The sequence below is a fragment of the Alnus glutinosa genome, chromosome 6 (genome assembly GCF_958979055.1).
Source record: "Alnus glutinosa chromosome 6, dhAlnGlut1.1, whole genome shotgun sequence".
Classification (NCBI taxonomy): Eukaryota; Viridiplantae; Streptophyta; class Magnoliopsida; order Fagales; family Betulaceae; genus Alnus; species Alnus glutinosa.
In genome coordinates, this window is record NC_084891.1 from 3,222,188 (window position 1) to 3,240,063 (window position 17,876).

General features: G+C 37.7%; 1 protein-coding gene across 1 annotated transcript; it reads left to right on the forward strand.

Annotated features, from left to right (window-relative positions):
* Window positions 1–1,205: 1,205 nt before the first annotated feature.
* Window positions 1,206–2,834, forward strand: LOC133870606 (putative UPF0481 protein At3g02645). Its single transcript, XM_062307769.1, has one exon. The coding sequence runs from the start codon at window positions 1,206–1,208 to the stop codon at window positions 2,832–2,834; it is 1,629 nt and encodes a 542-aa protein (XP_062163753.1).
* The last annotated feature ends 15,042 nt before the right edge of the window (window positions 2,835–17,876 follow it).

The window sequence follows — 17,876 nt, forward strand, 5'->3', positions numbered from 1 at the left end:
CTGTTTGTATTAAAAAAATTATTTTTTTATTATAAAAGTCTGTTGGGGGACGGTAAAACATCCCCGAAGTATCATTTCCCTAGTGACATTTTGCCCAAGTCATTAACCTGCCGATCACTATAGTAACTTTAGTGACATGTAAAAGTGCACCACATCATTGTTTTGTGACGTGAAAACATAATTATGTGCTTAATTATCAATTTTTATTAAAATAAAAAAAATTCAGAGGTGATTAACAGTGTTACATTAGTCCAATAAAATAAGTGTAAAATAAGAGTGTATTATATAGTATTATTCTTATTATATAAAAAATATAGAAATCACCCATATGTAAAGAGATAGGTATGCATTCTCATCTCTCTGTAAACTAAATAAGAGGGGCACATTTGTTTAATTTTATTTTATCTTTTCTTTCTTACCTCCAAACATATGAGCCAACTCAGTTGATTAGATTTTGAGGTTAAAGACGACATATTTAAGTGAATTATTTTTTAATATTTAAATATTAACTAAATAATATTTATTTTAATTTTATGTTATATTTTTATTTAAAAAATCATTTTCTTGTTTTTTATTTTTTATTTTTATTTATTTTAAAATTATTAATTAAGATTTTAAACCACTTAATTTCTTGTGACATTGTCTATCTTAGATAGGATTTTAATCCGTTCAAACACGCCAACCTATAATCCTAATTTCTACCTTCTACGTACGAAACAACAAAACAATGACCACGATGAAATCGTAGTGAAAGAAAGAATAAAAGCCGCCTACAAAAAGTTTCTTCGTGATATAACCTTAATTAGGTCATTAGACGTCGTTAATTAGGGAAATTATACCACAATGAAACCACGCCCATAGACAACCTCATGGTTCTAGTCGCCTCCTGCTAGGAAACCAAAGTTCACAGAACAAATAATAATAATAAATATTTTTTTTTTTTTTTTTTTTTTTTTTTTTTTTTTTTTTTTTTTTTTTTTTTTTTATTAAGAACATGTAGCATGTGCTTATAAACACAAAATAAAAAATATTTGAGGTACTACACGGAGCCAGAATTTTAAGTCCAACCCATTATAAAAGAGAAGCAGTACTTCACAAGAAGAACAGAACACACTGCTCTCTCTCTCTCTCTCTCTCTGCCATACACATATCCCTTTTGCCTCCTTCTCTTTCTCTCTCCCTCTCCCTAAAGAGCTAGACCATATATGTCTTCTGAGTTACAAGCCATGGAAACACCAAAACCTAGTTACGACCAAGAATGGGTCATACAGATAAGTCGAGCCCTAGAAGAAGACCTTGAAGACAATGCTGAAGACGTTCCCGTTAGCATCTTCAGCGTACCCAAAACCCTAATCTCTCTCAAACCAGATGCATACATTCCACAGCTAATAGCCCTTGGCCCATACCATCACCAGCGCCTTGAACTCTTCGAGATGGAGCACTACAAGCTCACTTCTGCTAAGAGAGTGCAAAAGCACCTCCAACCAATCAAATTCTGCCACTTGGTCAACCATATTGCGGAAAGTGATAGCACTCTCCGCGCTCTCTACCACCGCTTCTTGGAGTTCGACCGGGAAACACTCGCATGGATATTTGCCATCGATGCTTCTTTCTTGTTGGAGTATCTCCAAACCTACTCTGCCAAAATGGAAGGTTCGTTTATGCGAATCTCTTCTAAGATGGCACATGTGATCGACTATACAAGAAGGAAAACCACACACCATGCGATCCTCAGGGATATTATCATGCTGGAAAACCAAATCCCTCTCTTTTTGCTCAGAGAAGTCCACAGTTTTTATCAGCTGCATGAAGATCATGACAAAGTATTAGCCACAATTCTGATGGGATTTTGCAATGATCTGTCACCCATCAAGTATATTAATTACCAACATTTTAGAGAAGAATGTTTCGAGAGAGCTCATTTGCTAGAACTTCTTTACTACATGGTTGCACCAAAACTGCAACTTGTACCTGGTTATGAGCAGGAGGAGCCTAAAGATGTCGAAGAGATTTGTTGGTTTAGAAAGGCCTTGAAATCATTCTTGGCGTCAATGTTTTACATTAATTTGGCGCTGCTCTGCCTTCTCAGTAAAATATACAAGTCAAAAGCAGTCATGCTTTTAGTTACACTGCCATTTAAAATCATCTCGTATCTTTTTCGTCTTACAAACAAAGGTGATATAAACAATCTCATATCATCGGCAGGGTGCGTGGCCGAAGAGGTGGAAAGTGCATCTCATGGGATGAAAGACGAAAGTCCTTTGGTCGAAGAGATTGCAATCCCAAGTGTGACACAACTCCATAAAATTGGTGTCAAATTTCGTCCATCAAAGGGTGGCTTGGGATCTATAAATTTCGACAAGTCTTGTGGTACATTTTACCTTCCGGTTATTCATTTGGATGATAACTCGGAAGTTGTGATGAGGAACCTCGTGGCCTATGAGGCATGTATTGCACCGGAGGTGATGGTTTTTACACGTTATACGGAATTGATGAATGGAATAATTGATACGGAGGAAGATGTAAGAATTCTTCGGGAGGCAGGGATCATCTTAAACCGCCTCAAAAGCGATAAAGAAGTGGCAACGCTTTGGAATGGCATGACGAAGTCTGTGAGGGTAACGAAAGTCCCAGTTCTTGACAAGGCCATTGAAGGTGCAAATACTTACTATTCGGACAGTTGGAAGGCCAAAATGAATGTGATCATGAAGAAGTATATCTTTGGTTCATGGCCAGGTCTCACATTTTTAGCTGCTAATCTTCTGATATTGATGTCTACCCTCGAGGCTGCTTGTTCTATGTACAATTGCCCCAAAATTTTCAAGGCTATATGAATAATGTTTTCGATATCTTTCTACGGAATGTTGTGAAGTATATGTTATCAATTCTTATTGCGTTTTTTAGTAAGAATTGTGTCTTGTTGTATTTTGTGGTATGGAAGTCTTAATTTCATGATTTTGTTTTTAATTTTTTATTACTAGCCAGATCTTTCGTTTGGTGTTTAATTTTTGATATACATGATATCCACTCGGTTCGCCCAACCCCATTTGCCCACGAATTGGGCTAGGTTGGCTAGGAAAGCGAGCATGCTAGCCCAAGCTAGGAAAGCGAGCATGCTAGCCCAACATTGCAAAACAAGCACAGGGTGTAGTGGTGATGCTGAAGAGAACTAAGATGAGAATAACTTCAATCCGGTCTTGGCAGAAATTGGGCATTTTTTGCCTTCCAATGATAAGTTGACACGTAAGCTTGGGACAAAAAAATCAAATAAAATCAAAACACCCGATGACTTTCTCAAAGTATGCTAAAATGAGTTCCGGCCGGAAAAATGAGCACACCGACCAGATCTTTTTGTCGTAGTTGGTGCCGGCTCTCTCTCTGTCACAGGTGGTCGGAGTTGGGTCGGGGTGAGAGAAAGAGAGATTCGGCCGGAAACCCACGCACATCGGCCGGATCTCTCTCTGTCGCCGGAGGTTGGGATTGGGTCGAGGTCGAGAGCGCCGGATCTCTCTTTGTCTCCGGTGATCCGGCCTGGGCAGTGCCATGGTGGGGCAGACGGGTTTTTCTACTTGACGGTACGGTGTAGGTAATGTGGTACTTCAGCAATATTTCAATTTTTTTGGTTTTAGTTGACATGTCGACTGATTATTGGTGAGCATAAACCCATTAGTTTCTGCTAGGACCGTATAGAAGGGGCACTCAACAAAGATTGTTTTGACAATATATGATAGTAACAAAAACTAAGAATTAAATATGAAAAAAAAAATTTAGGAAGAGATAAAATAACAAATAGGGAATAAAAAGATCGATCATAGTTGCCCAAAATAAACTAACAGATAAATAATTTTGAAAGACTGAAATTTAATTGATATTTCAAAATTGCATTGTTCCACTGAGTGCTTATCCCTTATATTGGAAAAAACTAAACAAATCCTACTAATTGGAAAGGAAAACACCTGACCCTTAATGGAAAATGAAAACCAAATCCTTATTAAAATTAAAGAAAACTAAAACACATGTACATAATTGGAAAAGAAAAACCTAACCCTGGCCTAATAAAAAAGAAAAACTAATATCGGTTTTTATTACATCAAGTGAGACATAAGAAATAGCCATTCCCGTTCTTGTTCTAACAGCCACCAAGTGTAGAATGCAGTGCAACATCTTGTCACCGTAACAACTCGCCAGTAAATGGTAATTCAACCCACTGTTCGTCTCAAAAGATTAATAAACATGTTAAGTGTACTGTTAAGAGTTGGACTCTACAACTTTTCAAATTAATCAACGTATATCGTGCCTTAATCGGTGGCCGGCTGAGGTGTGAACCATCGGAAAGTGGTACATGTGATAATTAAGCACGGGCTTACGTGCCTTAACTGCCTTATTGATATTGCACGCGCGTTGTCTCTTTTTATTCTAACATTCACATTAGATTCCTATATATTATACCTTTAAAAAAGAAATCAAGTTCAAAAAAATGGCAGACGTACACGTTGACATAACTATCCACAATGCAAAATGCATTTTAGATATAGTGCATAGCCCTATAACTCTTCTTGTTCTTCTTTTCCCCTTTTTTTGGGGCTTCCTACTTTTTTATTTTTCTATTTATTTATTTTTTTTGTGGGGGTGGGGGAGGGAAGAGGTGGTGTTAAGGTTATGTGTTTTTAGAATTAGGGCTATATATAATCGATTGAACTGACCTAAACTTTAATTTATGAGTCAATTTTTAATACAGATTACATTTCTTCTGTCATGTCATATACATTACAATAAAATCATGATAGAAGAAGAGCCAAAAAGCAGAGAGTTCAAAGCAAAGGCAGCATACATTTTTTTTTTTTTTTAAAAAAAAAAAAGAAAAGAAAAAAAAAAAAGAAAAAAGAAAAAAAAGAAAGCAAAGGCAGCGTAGAACGTAACTTCTACGTGAAAGTGAACGAAAAATCGCAACTTATCCTGTTAGAGCCAATGAAACTCTTCCAGGCAACTGGCCTCTAGCTAGATCGAAGAGTCATATTGCAACTGGCCGGTCTTCATCGTCATTAATTGCATGGGGAGCGATGTGTGTCATTAATGTTTCCTAGAGCCAACTATATATATATGACCACGCGCGTGGAGAATAATGTTGGGGAAGTTTCAGTTAAAACTGGCGCTACAAAAATACAAGCATTTTGACACGTGCAGTTTGACACGTACATTTTGACACGCGTGACAGATGTGCAAGTCATTAACTGCACAATTTGACATGTGTATTGAGATACAAGTGTCAATTATTCGTGTCAAACCGGTTTGACACGTGTATTGTGATACACGTGTCAAACTGACAGACACGTGTATCACAATACACGTGTCAAACCGGTTTTTTTTTTAAAAAAAAAATTTCAAATTGAATTTTTCATTTAAATAAATTTTTAATTTAATTATTTAATTTTATTTTTAAATTAAATTAAAAAAACGATTAAATAATTAAATAAAAAATTCAATTTGGAATTTTTTTTCAATTTAGTTTTGTTATTGGTTATTTAAAATTATTTGGTTTAATAAATTTTCGTTATTTCAAATTTTATTATTTCCGACCACAAATAACGCAATATTGATTTTACCCAAAAACAGCACAAAATCATATTACACAAACCAATAGTTAATAACGTATTCGTTAACTACATAAATATTTACAAATAAAAATTAATTACACAAAATATCTACAAATCTGAAGAGCGTCCCTGCGAATCACGAGGTACCGTCCCAAGCGTGTTCTCGCCAACTGACGATTGCTGCGCAAGGAATGGTGTAGCGGGCGAAGTGTAGCGACAGTGGAGTGCTGGCTCAGCCGTCGTCCAAAAGGTGACAACGTACCAACCGTTGTCGAATTACCTACAAATAATATAGACAATTAGAGTATATAATATTACTTGCAAAATTAAAGGGGTAATTAAAACAAATTGAAATTAATTTTGTCCTATACACAATATAAATCATACCTGCAGATGCACTACTAACAGACGACGTACTACCTACGTGTGCAGGTGAAAATTGAGTACCAAGACATGGTGCTGATGCTCCCATGGAGGACATGAAGACCTCAACCTGTCGCATGCGCTGCTCCATGGCGTCGAACTGCTGCATGCGCTGCTCCAACATGTCATTCCTCACTCGCTCAGCCCGTACCTCCGCTTGGATCTCTTCCATCTTCCGAGCGTGTTCGGCCCAATCCCGAGACGTGCCCTGAGATGGTCCCCCCTGTGACCGAGGCCTATATGAGAAACATGTCCCCCGAATAGGTGTGACGTTCGGCCCAACCTGCCGAACCCTCCCTGCATACTCAGGCCTCCCAACCGCCTGTTCGTAAGCGTCGTTCGGTGCCCAACGCACCGTGTCTGCGGAGACGCTTTGCGTGGCGGCTGGATCACTAGATAAACTCTGCGTCATCCTCTCCTGTACGTCGTCAACATGAAAAAGTCATATATTGAACAATGACATATCACACATAATTTAAAAATATTAGTAAATTAAATCAGTAGCATACGCATAGGACCCGTGTACGTTCGTTCACGTAAGTGCCGTCCTTCCTTGTGTGGGTCTTCACGAACGACGCGGCGCGAGTGGGGGGCGTGCCAGATGTACATGTCTGTCGTCATGCAGTTGACATATATAACAAAAAGATAGCGATAAAAATAGTATAAAGAAAAAGAAAAACAATTAGCAACAAATATTAAAAACATAAACATATATATTTTCATACCTCCTCGTGATTAAATCTGGCATAACTTTTAGATCCCGTACAATGAGGAAGGTCATTCTGCTCCCGCAGCTTCTTCATCCGTTCAGAGGTTGCCTACACATTGAACATGAAAATAAAAATGTAAGCATTGACACACTTAAATTAAAACTAAAATTAAATGAACTGTTATTAAAAAACCACAACATTTTTTTGTCCTACATACGATTTTATGCTCACTGCACCAATCTCTCAGCAGGAACTCTACATCTGCTGCGTCATACTTCTCAAAAAAATTGTCCGGCATTCTCGCACCGATACTCTCGGGCGTGTCACCGTCTCCAATACATAGTTTGGTTTTGAACCTCGACTTCCACGAGCGGTGCTTACGGCCAATATCATTCCACGCCTCCTGTTGTGCCCTGCGCGCGTCTACTGATACAGGTAGATAGAACTCCTCCTGCACATTCAATCAAAGCATTATAGGTTTAAAAACTTCAAGAAAAACATTAATCTCAAGTTTAATTCAAATAAATAATTAAATTATATTTATAAACATACCATCAGTGCGTCCCACATTGCCTGCTTAATCTGCTTATTTACCCTCGCCCATTCGTCCCGCATGTGTATGTAGGACCCACTCCTGATCAGCTTGCCCTCAGCCCGCCGAAATCGATTGCAGGCTCGTCCTACAGGTTGTATAGCAGCATTGTACTGCAATACAACCTTCTTCCCCCTCGGGAGCACCCAGTTTCTCGCTGGGTCCTCAATCACCTCATAATAAATGGTCCCGTCTGGGTTGTATCCTAATGAAAAAAATATTCAACATTTAATTGGTTAACACTAAAGAACATATATATATATATATATATATATATATATATATATATATATATATATATATATATATATATATATATATATATATATATATATAAACAAATTGTAATCAAATAGTTATTTTTTTCCAAACAAAAAAAAATATTTTGGTAACATAATATGAGTTTTAAGGATGTCCAAATATGTACTTACCCATCAACCGAATTTGCTCAATCCCTATGTGCTGGGTCGCTGGGTCGCCCGCAACCTCCTCGCCAACCCCTCCGGCTGGTGGAGGCTGCTGATCATCATCTGAATCCATATCCTAGGGGCTACCGGGGGTCAACTGATCGGTACCCAACATCGCAACGTCCTCCTCATGGGTACTCTGGCTCCTCCCCACATCTGGCAACTGACTCTCACCGGAAAGTGGCACCTGGCTCTCACCAGATAAAGGCATCTGGCTCTCTACATGCCCCGGGCCCTGACTCACCCCCGATGCTGGCATCTGTCTCGCCCCCAAAATCTGGCCCTGCATCGCCGCCTGTGCCGGTATCTGTCCCAACCCCACAGCCGGCATCTGCATCTCCCCGGTCTGTGACAGTGGAAATCTACCATCCTGCGTCTCACTATCAGGGTTACACGTCATAGGTCCACTATACGTATACGGAAAGTACGGCGCATAACCCTGTGGCCCCATCCCCTCTCGCACCCACCATCGATAGGCGTTACCCGGTTGGGTGAACCCTATCTGAGATAATGTCAGCAGCTCCGACAATGGAGAACTGCAAGGTCCAGCTGTGCTGGTCTGCCCGTGATCTGACGTGGGCACGGGCACCGTACCCGGCAACAATGGTCTATAAGCCCCGTCTGGGTGGTGTGGCCACGCTGCAGTATATAATGCCGTCGAATCAGTGGGCGTGGTCATAGGGGGCACGAGTGGGCGAGGTGCCAGATATGCATAAGGAGGGGGTCTCTGGTCCATCAATACCTGCGAACAAATGTAGACAAATTAATTAGAATATGTTTTTTTAATATATTTTTAATGAATATGCAAATTATACAACGAAATTTATACAAATAATAAAAATTTGTATTGAGTTCAAGCGAATTGTACAAACAATATATATATCAGTCAAGTGTATTGAGTTCAAGCTAATTATACTCACAACAAATACATCAATCATTGTATCACGGGAGCTTCAATCGGATCAATGTCGGGCCTGTCGTACTCGAATTCATCATTCGTATCGGGTAGGTCATCAGTGGCTAGTACGAGCGGTACGCACTCATGGTAGGTTGTACCATCCTCATTACTCCCATCCCCCTGGCCAACGTCGTACACGTTGCGCGGTTTGGTCCTAACCGCACAAACCTAATTTGGGTTCCTTCCATCTTCTACGTAAAATACTTGATCCACCTGAGATGTAAGCACGTACGGCTCGTCCTGAATCAGTTCTCCCCTGTGGACGAGGTGATTGAAGTTGACAAACACTAGGTCATTCTCGTCTATTGTGAATCCTCTATCCATCGTGGGGTCTGCCCAATTGCACTTAAATAGGACGTACGTAGTCCTGTCATAGTACTCGACCTCAACTATATCGGTTAACTGCCCGTAGTACGTTTCGCCTTCAACGGTAGGAACACATACGCCGCTGTTCTAAGTCCTCCTTCCCACATCATGAGCAAGCGTGCAAAACAATTTTCCATTTACCACGTACCTGTTGTACTTGACCGCTGTCTCCTTTAGCCCTCTACAACGCATAACCAAGTTGTGGCCCAATTCCTCCCTACGTTGATCGTCTAGGCCATCGACCTATGTTATAATTACAAATATTAAACATCACATTGGGTAATTATATTGAACCCGCATAAATTTATCCAATTTCAAAATTACAACTATTTCCTTACATATGCACGGTACCTCGCAGAACTGCTCATGATGTTGTGCTTCAATAAGAGCCTCCGTAATGCGACCTCTAGTGCATGATTGCCTAAGCGCGTCTTTGTGCATCCTACATTCAGCGTATACAATTATGTAATAATTGTTATTAATACTTTTATTCGAATTCTGTTAAATATAAGAGCACTACTTACGTCCGCAAATTGTGAAACTCTTCAGAGTTGAACACAATATAACGATGAATCTGGTGTATTATCAACCGGTTCAGGGTAACATGCGTGCCCGCCCCCTTGGATCCATCAGGATTTCTCTGAGGTCTGTTGTGGAATGTTGGTGCGTTATTCAGATACCTTGAACAGAACGTTACCAGCTCGGTCGCTATGTACCCCTCCGCAATGCACCCCTCAGGAGCCGCTTTATTGCGCACATTAGACTTGAAATTCCCAAGACTCCTGGTGTACACACATACACGACAATTTAATTGTCGTTAATTAGGGTTACAATTAAATCGAAATATATATATATATACATATTACGCCGAATTTTACCTCTCTGCCGGGTACATCCATCTATACTACACGGGTCCGCCGAGTCTACACTCGCGCACAAGATGCATGACCAAGTGGACCATGTTGGTAAAAAATCCTAGAGGGAATATTTGTTCTAGCTTGCACAAAGTGATACAGACGTCACCCTGCAGTCGGTCCATATCTTCTTGTGATAGCTTGGTTGAGCATATGCCTCTAAAAAATGCAGAAATCTCCACAAGAGGTCTAACAACTTTATCTGGCAATGACTTACACAGTGCAATTGGGAGAAGCTGTTGCATCAGTATATGGCTATCATGGCTCTTCAAGCCGGGAATTGTACGGTCCTTGAGCCGAACACAACGTGAAATGTTCGAGGGGTATCCGTCCGGGACCCTCACATTTCGAAGAACCTTCAAAAAATTTTCTTTATCTTCTCTAGACATGGTGTAACAGGCAGCGGGAATATACGTTTTACCATTTGCGGCCGTGAACGGATGCAACTTAGGTCTCAACCCCATTTCCTGCAAGTCCAGCCAAGCTGCCAAGTTGTCCTTCATTTTCCCTTTTATATCCAAAATAATGCCAAGTATATTGTCCATGACATTTTTCTCTATGTGCATAACATTAAGATTGTGCCGAAGCAAATTGTCTTTCCAATACGGCAATCTGAAAAAGATACTTTTCTTCTTCCATATAACATCGGAACTCCCTGCACCCTTCTTCCGCTTCTTCCGTTTCTTCTTCTTACCCACGGTCTCATCCCCAAACGCAACTCCGTCCAACTGTTGGAGGACCTCGTCTCCGCATAGCACAATCGGCGCGCTGTCAAATTCTTCAGTACCGTCAAATGTTCTCATGTTCAGCCGCCACAGATGTTTAGGCGGCAAGTATCTCCTGTGCCCCATATAGCAAAATTTACATCCGTTCTTTAAGCGTATAGAACGTGTCGATTGCATACAGCAAGGGCATGCCTTCGCACCCCTGTTAGGCCAACCAGATAAATCTGCATACGCTGGCAAGTCGTTTATTGTCCACATCAACTGGGATCGCATAATAAAATTTTCCTTCTTTGAAGCATCGAATGTTCGTACCCCTACATTCCACAGTTCCAGCAACTCATCAATCAATGGCTGAAGGTAAACATCAATATCCATACCTGGTGAGCTCGGTCCAGGGATAACCAGGGACAGGATGAAGGATGACTGTTTCATGCACATCCAAGGTGGCAAATTGTACGGCACAAGCATTACGGGCCATGTGCTGTGGGATGTGCTCATGTTCCCAAATGGATTAAATCCATCTGCTGTCAAACCAAGCCGGACGTTCCTACTCTCTGCCATAAAATCTGGATGTAAAATGTCAAACGATCTCCATGCCTCACCGTCGACCGGGTGCCTCAATACGCCATCCCTAGTGCGGCCTTCTGCATGCCATCTCATATGGGGCGCAGTATGCTCAGACATGAATAACCTCTGCAACCGTGGGATGAGTGGAAACCACCTCAAGATCTTCACCGGGCATTTTTTTCTCGCTGATATGATCTCACCATCATCATCTACATGTGTATCAGCCCTCCACTTAGACTCTCCACATATGGTACATGAATCTAATTCTTTATTGTCTTTCCAGAATAACATACAGTCATTACGGCACGCCGGAATCTTCTCATACCCCAGACCCATGCCACTTAGAAACTTTTTCGCCTCATACGTGTTATCTGGCAATGCCTCATCGCAAGGAGGCAACAACTGATTGATAAATTCGAGAATGTCTGAAAAAATCTTGTTACTAATACCTCCAACGCACTTCAAATTGTACATGTGTACAGTAGCACTCAATTTACTATGCTTTGTACCAGGGTGAAGGGGCTTATCGGCGGTCTTTAACAGCTCTTGGTACTTCAATGTGTCCCCGCAAGAGGTATCTTCATCAACTTGTTGCAAAAGAGTACTGACGGCTTCAGGAACATCGTGCACGCCGAAGGCGTCACGCAACATGGCGTGCATGTTATCATCCTGTTTCACGGCGACACCCTCCTGTTCTGTGACTTCACCATGTTCAGTGCTACAGGCAGCGGTATCTGTGCCACTGTGATAACTCGAACACTGACCAGGAATAGCGGACCCAGTCGTAGTCTCACCTTGCATATACCACAAATTGTATCCCGGATTCATCCCCCTACCTCCAGTCAGGTGGGCAAGAACGTAATCTGGAGTGTGACGCTGGTTATTTCGACAATACTTGCATGGGCAGTAAATTTTTCCATCGACGGCCGGACAGTTACTAACGGCAAATGCCACAAACGCCCTACACCCGTCGTTATACCTTGTCGTACCCCTAGGTGCTGACATCCAAGACTTGTCCATATTTCTCTGTATAGGGTTAAGAGGACAAGACAAATCATACGTCTTACAGTATAAACGTGTAAAAAATTGTGCATGTCACGCAACATGGGGTGTACGAATTTATTTCCTTTAAAGGGTTTATGGTTAGAGTTTATGGTTTTTGTTTTTTTTTAGAAAGTGTAAGAATTTGTTTTTTTTTTTTTAAAAAAAAAAGGGTTTATGATTAGGGTTTGTGAGGGTTTAGGGTTTAGGGTTAGGGTTTGTTAGGTTTAGGGTTTTTTTTGTTTTGAAAGTGTAGGATTATTTTATTTAGGGTTTTAGTTTTTTTTTAGAAAGTGTAAGTGTTTTTTTTTTTTTTTTTTTTTTTTTTTTTTTTTTTTTTTTTAAAAAAAAAAGTGTAGGATTTTTTTTTTAAGGGTTTATGGTTTTATTTTATTTTATTTTTTTTTTATAAGGGTTTAGGGTTTAGGGTTTAGGGTTAGGGTATAAATTTAGAAAGTGTAGGATTTTTTTTTTTTAAGGATCTAGGATTAGGGTTTGTTAGGGTTTAGGGTTTTAGTTTCTTAGGGTTTAGGATTTAAGGTTAGGATTTTTGTTTTTATTGTTAGGGTTTCTTTTTTTAGAAAGTGTAGGATATATTTTTTTTTTTTTGGTTTAGGGTTTAGGGTTTGTTATGGTTTAGGCTTAGGGTTTTTATTTAGAAAGTGTAGGATTTTTTTTTTTTTTTTTTTTTTTTTTTTTTTTTTTTTTTTTTTTTTTTTTTTTTTTTTTTTTTTTTTTTTTTTTAAGGATCTAGGAATAGGGTTTAGGGTTTTAGTTTCTTAGGGTTTAGGGTTTAAGGTTAGGATTTTTGTTTTTAGTGTTAGGATTTCTTTTTTTAGAAAGTGTAGGATTTCTTTTTTTTAGGGTTTAGGGTTTAAGGTTAGGATTTTTGTTTTTAGTGTTAGGGTTTCTTTTTTTAGAAAGTGTAGGATATTTTTTTTTTTTTTGGTTTAGGGTTTAGGGTTCGTTATGGTTTAGGGTTAGGGTTTTTATTTAGAAAGTGTAGGATTTTTTATTTTATTTTTATTTTTTTTGTTTTTAAGGATCTAGGAATAGGGTTTAGGGTTTAGGGTTTAGGGTTTAGGGTATAAGGTTAGGATTTTTGTTTTTAGTGTTAGGATTTCTTTTTTTAGAAAGTGTAGGATTTTTTTTTTAGGGTTTAGGGTTTAAGGTTAGGATTTTTGTTTTTAGTGTTAGGGTTTCTTTTTTTAGAAAGTGTAGGATATATATTTTTTTTTTTTGGATTTAAGGTTTAGGGTTCGTTATGGTTTAGGGTTAGGGTTTTTATTTAGAAAGTGTAGGAATTTTTTTATTTTTTTATTTTTATTTTTTTTTTATTTTTAAGGATCTAGGATTAGGGTTTAGAGTTTAGGGTTTAGGGTTTAAGGTTTAAGGTTAGGGTTTTTAGGGTTTGAAAGTGTAGGATTTTTTTTTTTTAGGGTTTAGGATTTAGGGTTTGGGGTTTAGAGTAAGGGTTTTTTTTTTAGAACGTGTAGGATTCAGAGTTTATTTAAGGGTTTATTATTATGTTGGTTTTATGGTTATGATTTTAGGATAAAAAGTTTAGGGTTGGAGTTTAATTTTTTCTTTTTTTATTCAAACCCATTTTATTTTTTTTTTCCATTTATTATTTTCAAAAGTGTCATCGTTGGTTTATAACGCTAAACTAATATCGGACATTGTTTGATTTTCTTTTACTAACAAAAAAACATTGTAATCCACAATAACACATTCAAATATATATATATATATAACCTCTCAAATAAAAAATTATGACAGAAAAAATTAAAAACAATAAAAACACAACATGGCAAAAAAGAACATGGTTTCCAAAAAAACAAAAATACATATAACACTAAATGACACAAAAATACAAACGCCTACACAAAAAAAATTATCAAATGTGTACTAACACAAAAATTCATGCAGCATTGTTAAAAACAAAAACACAAACTATAGCAAAAATGAAATACCTAGTCCATGAAAACCCAAAAAAAAAAAAAAAAAAAACAGAAATATAAGCATACAAATTACACTAATTCAGCAACATTGCAATAAAAAAATAGAATACAGTCCAAAAATTATTACAATTATCAATCAAGAACAAATAAAAATTATTACAATAAAAATTATTACAATATATATATATAGTTAGTACAAATTTACATGTGGAACAAAAAATGAAATACAAATTTAAAGGGCAAAATACTCACCGCCCGTTTGTGGATTTAGGGCTCCTTATATATATACCTGCATATTCGGAATATATTGTGAAGAAACAATATATAAGTTAGCAAATGTATATATATATATATATATATAAAACATATATCAACCGGCCACTGAACAGAGAGAGAGAGAGAGATAAACACTGACCGGAGGAAATGAAACCGACGGCCGTGCCAAGCTGCCGGAGGGACGTCCCAGTAGAGAGAGAAAGAGAGAGAGAGAGAGAGAGAGAGGCGGCCGGGCTGTGAGAGAGGGAGAGCGAGAGAGAGGGAGGGTCGGTGAGAGAGAGACAGTCGGTGAGAGGGAGAGGTGACGACGCCAGAGACACGGCAGAGAGCTCACCACGCCGGCCGGCTGAGCTCGCCGGAGAGAGAGAGAGAGTGAGAGTGCAGAAATGGGTAGCTTCCTCTGGAAGCTACCCATTTCTTATATATAAATATATATATAATTTAAATAATATATTTTATTTCAAAATTATTATATTTTTAAAAATTATATAAGATATATATGTTATTACGTTTGGCCAGGTGGTGCGCGGGAGAACTCCCGCGCAGCGCCTGGCCAAACAATTGTACACGTGCCCAATTGGAGACGTGTATATAAAAACACGTGTTCTCCCGCGCAGCGCCTGGCCAAACAATTGTACACATGCCCAATTGGAGACGTGTATATAAAAACACGTCTCCAAATGCGATTTTTCTAATATTATAATTATATTTAAAATATATTTTATATATATATATATATATATATATATATATATATATATATATATATATATATATATATTATCTATTTTATATAAACCCATGCAACCCTAAGTTTATGCACTGCATGTACTGCATGTACACATTGATAAACCCTAAGCCCTAAAACTAAAACATAAACTATAAATTAAATCTAAATATAAACCCTAAATTTAAACCATGACACTAAGTATAAGTATTTATACTATACTACCCCTAACCTTATGTGTATATATTATATATAGCCATGAACCCTAATCTTAAGTGTATGTTATATATATATATAGCTAAAAACCCTAACCCTAAATGTATATACTATATATATCTATAAACCCTAATCCCCTATACTATATATAGATATAAACCCTAACTCTACGTGTATATATTATATATTATGTATAGCCATAAACCATAACTCTACGTGTATATGGCTATATATAGTTATAAACCATAACTCTATGTGTATATATTATATACTATGTATAGCCATAAACCCTAACTCTATGTATATATACTATATATAGCTATAAACCCTAACTTAAATTCATGTTGCAATTTTTTTTTTTTTTTTGGGGTCTACATATATATAGCAGAAATTTGGTTTAATTATGCATATAGTACAATATGTCAATTTAATGTTAGGGTTTACGTACTTATGAGTATACCATATATATATATATAGAACTCATCATATAAACCCTAATCATAAGTGTATGTATTTTATATAGCAAAAAACCATAACCCTAAGTGTATGTACTATATATAGTTTATAAACCGTTTACATGCATGCATATCTATATATATAGTATTAATTATAGGTTTTTCAACTTTGTTATGTTTTAATTTTTTTTTTTTTTTGTTTCTAAACGTAGATGGTGTACAAAACTAAATCCTAATTTGAACTATTTGGTTTAATTATATATATAACACCAAATTTGTTTAATTATGCATATAGTACAATATGTAAATTATGTTAGGGTTTACGTACTTATTAGTATATTATATATATATAAATAAGGAACCTAAAAAGTATAAATTTCAAGCATAGAATTTACATATAGCATATAGTTTTCAAACCTAATTTTATGTGTATAAGTTATGTACACCGTATTTTCACAGATTTGTATGGTTAATAAGATAAGGAGTTTTTTTTTTTTTTTTTTTTTTTTTTTTTTTTTTTTTTTTTTTTTTTTTTTTTTTGGTTTCAAAAAATTAACACAACACATTTTTTGTTTTGAAATTTATTTTTGGGAAAAATAACAGTTGGACACGTGTACTTAATACACGTGTCAAAATTGGACGCGTGTAAAAATACGCGTGTCCAATTTTGACACGTGTATTAAGTACACGTGTCCAATTGGACGCGTGTATTTAATACGCGTGTCCAATTGGACACGTGTAATAAATACACGCGTCCAATTGTGAAGACACGCGTCAAAATGCTTGTATTTTTGTAGTGTGGGTTCCCTCTGTCAGTTGGATGTTACCTACTGATTCCTGGTGTTCATCGTATCGTCAACAATGAATAAGCCCCCCTGGTCCATGATAGTGTGGGATGTGTCTCGATCACTATTGGAAAGGATAATACAAGTATACTACCAAATTTTCTTTTTAAAAATTACTTCTTAAATGATGTGTCATTGTCACTTATAATTCATTATTTTGAAAAATATATTATCATTTTATAAAATGATAATAACTTGAGAACGTCCGAGTGGTGTCATATCATGATATCATCCATCCAAAAGGATAGAAAATTAAATATTTATGTCATTAAAAAAAATGAAAAATGTATATTATCATTTAAAACTTCACACACACACACACACACACACACACACACACACACACACACACATATATATATATATATATATATATATAAATTTTTTGTTGTAAAAATATGTATTTACCAATCAACTGCATCTGGTCCATCTGCAAGGGCTGGGTTATAGGGTCATCGGGTGCTGCATTGTGGACCCCTTCCTCCGGATGCACCCGCTAGCTCCCATCCGGGAGCGACATCTAGCTGTCGTCAGAGGCTGCCGTTTGGGCGTGGCATTTGGGTGTCGTTCGGAGAAGACATCTGGGTGTCGTCCAGAAGCGACATGTAGCTGTCGTCGGCTATAGGCATCTGGCTCCCTCTTAGAGGTGATAGCTAAACCCCTGCGAGCTTCTGTGTCTCACTATCGGAGCCACATGATGCGGGTTCAAACTAGGGGTATGGTTTGTATGGAATGGTTTCACAATGGTATGGAACGGGTTCAGTATAAGGGCAATTTTGATCCACGTGACCCTAGGAAGTAAACCCTAATTGGGACAACGTCGGCAGCATAGAAGACATCCAAGAATACTGCCCGTGCTCGGCTTAGTACCCCGCCCCACCTGGGAGTACTGGTCTATAATCGTCATCTGCAACATCTAGCGCGCTATACTGTGACCCTTGCGAAGTAAAAGGCATGAGCATGCGTGGGCCCCGAGTTACACAATGTTTACTCCTCAGTTCCATTGAAACTTGTGAAATACATTAGACACCCAAATATT

Excerpts from the sequence above, each read along its gene's own strand:
- LOC133870606 (XM_062307769.1), top strand. The coding sequence starts at position 1,206 with ATGTCTTCTGAGTTACAAGCCATGGAAACACCAAAACCTAGTTACGAC.